The 8,506-nt window shown below is 40.7% G+C and overlaps 1 protein-coding gene across 2 annotated transcripts; it reads left to right on the top strand.

The window, feature by feature from the left end:
* Positions 1-6,148: 6,148 nt before the first annotated feature.
* LOC105499776 (transcription elongation factor A like 7) lies at positions 6,149-8,299 on the top strand. 2 transcript variants are annotated; one of them, XM_011772572.3, is made up of 3 exons: positions 6,149-6,277; positions 6,946-7,010; positions 7,346-8,299. In XM_011772572.3, the coding sequence occupies exon 3, from the start codon at positions 7,373-7,375 to the stop codon at positions 7,673-7,675; it is 303 nt and encodes a 100-aa protein (XP_011770874.1). In that variant the 5' UTR covers positions 6,149-6,277; positions 6,946-7,010; positions 7,346-7,372; the 3' UTR covers positions 7,676-8,299. The 2 variants fall into 2 exon arrangements, with proteins under 2 accessions (XP_011770874.1, XP_011770875.1); XM_011772573.2 differs by having other exon boundaries at positions 6,186-6,277; positions 6,892-7,010.
* Positions 8,300-8,506: the final 207 nt, after the last annotated feature.

Genomic DNA, 8,506 nt, shown 5'->3' with positions numbered 1-8,506 from the left:
AAGTATTAACCAATTATCTCGACAGCATGTCTTTACTGTTAAATTGTGAGCTATAACACATCTATTAAAAAGTGCAGTAATCATAAATAAATAATTATAAAACAAACGTCCAGGTAACATATAACCAAACTCGGGTCAAGAAATAGAACTTTACAAGCACCTGTAACCCATCAGGTGATTTTTTTTTACTAATTACAAAATACTACCTTCTTCCCAGAGGTAACCATTATCCTAACTTTTACAATAATTATTTCCTTATTGTTCTTTAGAGTTTTACCACCTATAAATGCCCTTCCAACCATTTACTTTTGCCTGCAGTTTAACTGTATGTAAATTTAATCATACTGCTTTTATTTATTTGGTCTTTATACTACTCAAATTATGTTAGTTATGTCCATCCATGTTTTTATGTATAGATCTAGTTCATTCTCATTGCCATTTACTATATCATTTCATGAATGTAACATATTTATTCATTCTCATCTTTATGGATATTATTTTCAAATTTTTGGTTATTTACAAATAATGTTTCCATTAACATTCATACACATCTCTAATGGGTATTTATTAGAAGTTGGATTGCTGGGTTATAGGTATCCATATCTTCACCTTTAGTAGATAATGCCAAAATATTTTCCAAAGTGATTGCATCATTTACACTCCCAACAGAACATTTCTTTCTGGATACTAGTTTTTTGTGAGTTATATCTGAAATATATTCAAAAGTAGTTTAGAAAGATAAAACAAAACCTGAGTGTATCCACCTTTATGCTCTAACAATTTCAATTTATGGTCAACCTGTTTTTATTCCCACCCACTTCTTTCCTACCATATTATTTCAAAGCAAATTCCAGACAGTATATATTTTCATCTATTGATGTATCAGTATGTATATCTAAAAGATAAGCCCTTTATAAATTTAGCCACAATATCATTATTATACCTAAAAATAACTCCTTGATATCAAACATCTATTCAGTGTTCAAATTTTCATTTGTTCCATAAATTATCATGGCTTCTTTTGTTACATTTGTTTCACTGAGGATCCAACACACATTACCCTTGCTTTATACATCTCTTAATTCTCTTTTAATCCAAAGGTTTCCCATTCATTTTTATAAAATATGCTTTTATTGTGGTAAAATATACATAACTTAAAATTTACCATTTTAACTATGTTTAAGTGTATGGTTCAGTGACATTAAGTACACTCACATTGTTGTGCAACCATTTCGTCTCCAGAACTTTTTCATCTTCCCAAACTGAAACTCTGTACCTTTTAAATAATAACTCCTCATTTTTTTTTGCTTCCCCCAGCCTCTGGCAACCGCTGTTCTACTTTCTGTCTCTATGAATTTGACTACTCTAGGTACCTCATATAAGTGGAAACATAAAATATCAATCCTTTTCTGCCTGGCTTATTTCACTTAACATAATGTCTTCAAGGTTTGTCTATGTTGTAGCATGTATCAGAATTTACTTTCTTTTTAAGGCTGTATAATATCCCATTGTATGTATATACCACACTTTTATTCATTCATCTGTCCATGGACATTTCTTGTTCTGAAATCTACTGTGCTGATATTAATCTAACCATTCCATCTTTCTTATGATTCATGTTTCTATACTATTTCTTTTTTCATTCTTTTACTATTAACCAATGTGTGTCTGTAAAGTGTGTTTCCGCATAAAACCAAATACCCCATATTCTTGCTTATAAGTAGGAGCTAAACATTGAATACATATGAACACAAAGAAAGGAACAACAGATCCAGGGCCTACTTGGGTGGAGGGTGGGAGAAGAGTGAGGATCGAAAAAATTACCTATTGGGTACTATGCTTATTAACCTGGGCGACAAAACAATCTATACACCAAACCCCCATGACATGCAATTTAACTATATAAAAAACCTGTACGTGGCCAGGTGCGGTGGCTCATGCCTGTAATCCCAGCACTTTGGGAGGCCGAGGCAGGCGGATCACAAAGTCAGGAGATCGAGACCATTTTGGCTAACACGGTGAACCCCATCTCTACTAAAAATACAAAAAATTAGCCGGGCGTGGTGGCGGGCACTTGTAATCCCAGCTACTCGGGAGGCTGAGGCAGGAGAATGGCGTGAACCCAGGAGGCGGAGCTTGCAGTGAACTGAGATCGTGGCACTCAGAAAGACAGAACTGGTAGAATACATAAAGAAATATATGAAAAGAGATTTATTAGGGGAATTGGCTCACTTGATTATGGAGGCTGAGAAGTCCTACAATAGGCTGTCTGCAAGCTGGAGAGTGAGGAAGGCTGATAGTGTGGCTCAATCCAATTCCAAAGACCTCAGACCCATGAAATCCAATGGTGTAATTATCAGTCTGAGGCCAAAGGCCTGAGAGCCCCAGGTGGGGTGTATGGTGAGGGTTGTGAGGGGTGGCTGCTGGTGTGGTTCCTGGAGTCCAAAGGTCAGAGAACCTGGAGTTATGGTGTCCAAGGGCAGGAGAAGATAATTTTCCTAGCTCCAGTAGAGAAATGGTGAAAATTCACCTTTCCTCCACCTTTTTGTTCCATTAATCCTTCAGCTGGTTAAATGATGCCCACTCACATTGAGGCTGCCCTCTTCCCCCACTCAATCCACCGATTCACATGTAAATCTCCTCTGGAAATACCCTCACAGACACACCTGAGGAAGCCCAATCATTTTAATTAAAAGCAAAACCACCTAGTTTTCCCTTTGAGCAGGAGAGAGACTGGCTCAGTGCCCACCGAGGCACTGAGAATAAATAATGCTTTAACAGCTATCTGAGTAACCCTTAATCTAGTCAAGCTGACACCCAAAATCAACCACTACACTCTCCTTTTTTAGCTGGCATGCTTAGGCAATTAATGTTTGATGTAATGATTAATACAATTGGATTTAAAACTAGTATTTTGCTATTTGCTTGCAGAAGTCCCATCTTTTTATTGTTCCTTTTTACCCTTTTTTCGTGCCTTATTAAAAATTAATTGAGATGTGAGGAACTAGACGTCAGCAAAATGGCAGAACAGGACTTTCCTGCACTCATCCTCCCACAGAAACATCAATTTAAACAACGATCTGGGCACAAAAATACTTTCGCAAGAGCTAAGGAAACCAGCTGGCAGATTACAGCACCTGGGTATAGAACAGAAATAAGAAAAACACACTGAAAAGGATAGGAAGGAAAGTTTTACATTACCCACATCACCCCTTCCTGAATCCCATGCTGCACAGCTTGGAGGTACCATCCACTTGGGGGAAGGAGAAGGAAGTGAACACCAGACTTTTTCTTGGATCCTAACACTAGGCCCATCCCAGTAATATCCAGCGCTGGACACACCCCCATGGCCCCAGACTCTAGGCCAGTACCTGCAGACTGAGCCTCCAGGCCTGCTTTAGCACTAGTCTGGATCCCACAGCCCCAGGCTCCAGGCCTGCTCTAAAAACTCAAGTGTCTAGGCCTGCCCCACTGCCAAACTGAATCCCTGGGCTGCAGGCTTCAGCTTCACCCGCCTCCCCCATCCCTGGTGCCAGACCTGCCCCCACATATTGAGGCTTCAGGCCTGCCCTTGGTACCTGTCAGTCATGTATTAAATGTTTTACACATATTAAATATGTAATTTAGTCCTGAAAACTCTGTGAGATACTTCAAATTATTAGCCTCATTTTACAGACGAAGCGCAAGTTTATACAAAAGCTAAGTAAGTACAATTAATTCAAACTGGGATCTGTCCAATGCCATTCTTCTAACTAATATGCAAAGTCAGGCCGGGCGCGGTGGCTCAAGCCTGTAATCCCAGCACTTTGAGAGGCCAAGACGGGCAGATCACGAGGTCAGGAGATCGAGACCATCCTGGCTAACACGGTGAAACCTCGTCTCTACTACTAAAAAAAAAAAAAAAAAAAAAAAATACTAATATGCAAAGTCTTCAACACCTGAATCCTTCCAGCCATTTTGTAACTCTGAGTTTAACCATCTGCATGAAAAGCTGTTCACAGAGGATTCAGGAATTTTTCTCCCCACCAACGAATTTTTTGCCTCTATCACAACTAATCATTCCTTAATAACTGTGACAACGATGCTCTACTCTTTTTAAGGCTTTTTTCTGACCACTGAACTTTTTTCTGGAGTCATTTACATCAAACTGATTAGTGGTAACTTTATATTCATAATGAGCTGCAATCTTCCTAAAAACAACTTATAAGACGTTTACACATCCCCCTTTCTATTGAATATATTCCAAGCTAACAAATCAAGAGCAAATCTACTTAGACAAGTACCCAAGTCCTTAGCAACAAAAAGTTTAGTGTGTTGGGTGGCTAAATGTGACTAATTTTTGTTAGTACTACAAGTAACTTTCAATACATCAGTATGGCTAAATAAGGTCTTGGAAAACATAAATAGGATGGAGATATCTAAGGAAAATGAAAAACTATTCTTTTCTGAATGAGAGTGTTGAAAAAAGTTGGGATATTTGGGGTACAGTATTGAAGAAAAAAAGGGTTATGTGTATGGTATATAAACTGGGAGAAAGAGGGCATGATACTGAGCTCAAACTAGTAAAAAATTGTGACTTACGGTTGCGATCTGGAAATCTAAGGGCAAGGTGCTGTAGGATCATGGTCTCAGTGACTCACCTAATAGAAGGACCTCACATGCCCCTTTTGAGGAGCCCCTCAAAAGGGTAGGTTCCAACTGACTTGTACATCTTAAACTTCAAAAAATGTGTCTGCCTCACATGAAAAAATGCTCATCATCACTGGCCATCAGAGAAATGCAAATCAAAACCACAATGAGATACCATCTCACACCAGTTAGAATGGCGATCATTAAAAAGTCAGGAAACAACAGGTGCTGAAGAGGATGTGGAGAAATAGGAACACTTTTACATTGTTGGTGGGATTATAAACTAGTTCAACCATTATGGAAAACAGTATGGCGATTCCTCAAGGATCTAGAACTAGATGTACCATATGACCCAGCCATCCCATTACTGGGTATATACCCAAAGGATTATAAATCATGCTGCTCTAAAGACACATGCACACGTATGTTTATTGCGGCACTATTCACAATAGCAAAGACTTGGAATCAACCCAAATGTCCATCAGTGACAGACTGGATTAAGAAAATGTGGCACATATACACCATGGAATACTATGCAGCCATAAAAAAGGATGAGTTTGTGTCCTTTGTAGGGACATGGATGCAGCTGGAAACCATCATTCTTAGCAAACTATCACAAGAACAGAAAACCAAACACCGCATGTTCTCACTCATAGGTGGGAACTGAACAATGAGATCACTTGGACTCAGGAAGGGGAACATCACACACCGGGGCCTATCATGGGGAGGGGGGAGGGGGGAGGGATTGCATTGGGAGTTATACCTGATGTAAATGATGAGTTGATGGGTGCTGACGAGTTGATGGGTGCAGCACAGCAACATGGCACAAGTATACATATGTAACAAACCTGCACGTTATGCACATGTACCCTAGAACTTAAAGTATAATAATAATAAAAAATGTGTCTGCCTAAAGGATCTATATTTATATTATGACTTCAGCAGCAGAAACAGGTGGCTGGCCTTCTTATCCTCCTAACTTGAATCTTTTTTCAAATGTACATATCTTTATCATACTTCTGATTATTAAAAATATATGTTTATGGAAAAATTGGAAAAGAATAAGAAATTATCAAAACAAAAGTAAGAAGCACAATCTAAATTATTACCTCCTTTTCTAATTCACCCCATTCCCTCCAATCTGGTTTCAAGGATTGAACTGCAAGAGAAATGATGGCTATTGGTGGCTGAGGGGAGATTGGATGGAGGAGACTGCCACTTTTCTTTTCTTATAGCTTAGAAAAGGATAAGTAATCCTCCCTCTCAGCACAACCACAAAAAAAGTAACAATGGTTAATATAACTTTGGGAAAATGCAGCCCCTCCCTGGTAATCAGAGAAAGACAAATTCCGACCACAGGGAGAAGGGGCCACTTTTGACCTCTGGAATTAGCAAAGACAAAAATGAGTGACAGGGCCTGGTGTGGTGGGGGGTGGGAGGTTGGTAAGCCGGTCCACTTCTGCAGCGCTGCTGGTGGGAGGGGAAAGTGGGGACCAGAGATGGGGGAATGACATAATCCTCACGTGATCAGGAGCTGACGTGAACCGAAGTCCTTATATTCCCGGGCTTCTTTCTCCTCTGGGTACCAGCTCCTTTCTGCCCTGCAGACAAGCGTGCCGTGCGTGCTTGTGGCCAAGGGAAGGAAGAGGTAAATTCCTTAAATCCCAGCAGGTTGGAGTGAAGGAACCACTGGACCCCTGGGTCAGTAGTGGGTGAATCTAATGACTGGAATAGGTCCAGGCTTGCTTTCCCAAAACCGCTGCAAAATCGTCGGAGATAATTGTATCTTTTGCAGTAGGGAGTAAGGGGGTAGGTCGAAATCTTTTGAGAGACACCTAGAGATTTAGTGATAGCTTTGAAATAATCGGCTTCTCTCACCCTGGCATACTTTCTTTTTATCCTTCTGGTCTTTCTCCAATTTTGTCAAGAGAAAATTTTAGGCCTGGGGTATGGGTTGGTGGGTGGAGAAAGGCTGAAATCTTGGGATGGAGACAACAGAAATTTAGAGATCATTTGAAAATAGTTCACCTCACTCAATGCCGGCTTGTGGTGGTGGGGTGGGGCGCGGGACGGTGCGAAGGAGGGAGACGCGGGCCTTGCAAGGCCCAGGCCTGAGGGTGAGGAGTGGGGAGTGGAAACGGAAATCCTGAAGGAAAAGACAGAGACAGGAAGGAGGTACCAGGAGGTAGAAATCCGGGAGGCGATGACGGTGATGATGAGAATCCCAGGTTCAAAATAATAACGTCTGTCTTGTCTCTGGAGCTGGTTGATTCACAGATAGCTCCTTCCTCCCCGCCCCTTCCTTTTTGTTTGCAGGTCCCAGGGTCTGTGTTCACACACATCTGGGGGAAAGAAAAAGAGCAGGAAACTACCCCGCACAGGTCAGTATGACAGAGGCACTTAGACTGAGATCTCTGAGGGTAGGAGTCGGGAAGGGCAAAAGCTAGGCGAAATTTGCGGCTTCGCAGTACATCTCCTTTTCTGCTCCCCCTCTGCCGCCCATTGGAGAGGCCATTAGCCTTGTCTGCTGGGGAAATGGTGGGTTCCTGAAGTGGGAGGGGAGAAAACGGGGAGATGAGAGGGTGGAGGGAGCTGCGGCTGACTTATGAGGTCTGGACCTGTGGGGTAGGGATGGGAAAGTATCTTGCCTCAGAGAGAAACTGACAATCCTGTTTCAAAAGTAACGAAGCAATTTATCTCTACATTTTCTCTCTAGAGTTAAGCAGGAAACAACAACAACATCATGCAAAAACCCTGCAAAGAAAACGAAGGAAAGCCAAAGTGCAGCGTGCCAAAGAGGGAGGAAGAACGCCCCTATGGAGAATTTGAACGCCAGCAAACAGAAGGGAATTTTAGACAGAGGCTGCTTCAGTCACTCGAAGAATTTAAAGAGGACATAGACTATAGGCATTTTAAAGATGAAGAAATGACAAGGGAGGGAGATGAGATGGAAAGGTGTTTGGAAGAGATAAGGGGTCTGAGAAAGAAATTTAGGGCTCTGCATTCTAACCACAGGCATTCTCGGGACCGTCCTTATCCCATTTAATTAACTTCCCTGACAATTCAATTATTTTCTGTTATTAATGTTGCCCCTTTCTGTTTGTCTGCATTTTCTTGATAAAAATATTTGCTATCATTTTACTCCAGTCCTTTGATGTTGCTGAGATTTACATATGACTCTTGTCAACATCTCATCTTTTGACCCAATCTTATTCATTTAATAAGAGGTCTCATTCATTTGCATGGAAAAATGCTCATTGTATATTGCAAAGTGAAAATAACGAGTTGCAAAACAGTGTATACATATATGTGTGTATATATGTACACTTTATTTGTACATTTCTATGTGACATAATGCAAAGGAAAGTGTCTGATTTTATTATACACCAAAGGTTAACAGTGAATCTCTGTGTGATCTTTTTCTTTTTTTTCTTTTTGCCTGTCTGCATCTTCTCACTTGCCAAAAAATGAATATATGTTTATGTGTGTATATTACTTGTGTCACAAAAAACCCTAAAGTAGACACAGTAAAAGAACTTGTCAATCGCCTTCGGAAGGCAACGAAACACTTAATAAACTCTTAATAACAGAAGCGTAAAAATGAAATGTAAACCTTCAATTACCTCTGGATCTCTTAGCCAGAGGAATAAACTGGTAATTATTACAGATACACATGTTTAAGACTCAGTCTTTTCATAGGGAAAATATTTGCCTCACAGGGCTGCTGTGGGGAGGAAATGAGGCAGTAACCAGCTGTACTCAGTGGGATCTTGTTCCCTGCTGTGCATACAGAACGCCAACCCACTATAGAAGCACCAATAACTTCAAAGAGGGCCTGCCATGATTCAACCTGTACTCCGGAACAAGTCCAGTAGGC

The sequence above is a fragment of the Macaca nemestrina genome, chromosome X, assembly GCF_043159975.1.
Source record: "Macaca nemestrina isolate mMacNem1 chromosome X, mMacNem.hap1, whole genome shotgun sequence".
In the NCBI taxonomy this organism is placed as follows: Eukaryota; Metazoa; Chordata; class Mammalia; order Primates; family Cercopithecidae; genus Macaca; species Macaca nemestrina.
This window is presented reverse-complemented; position numbering and strand designations above follow the sequence as displayed.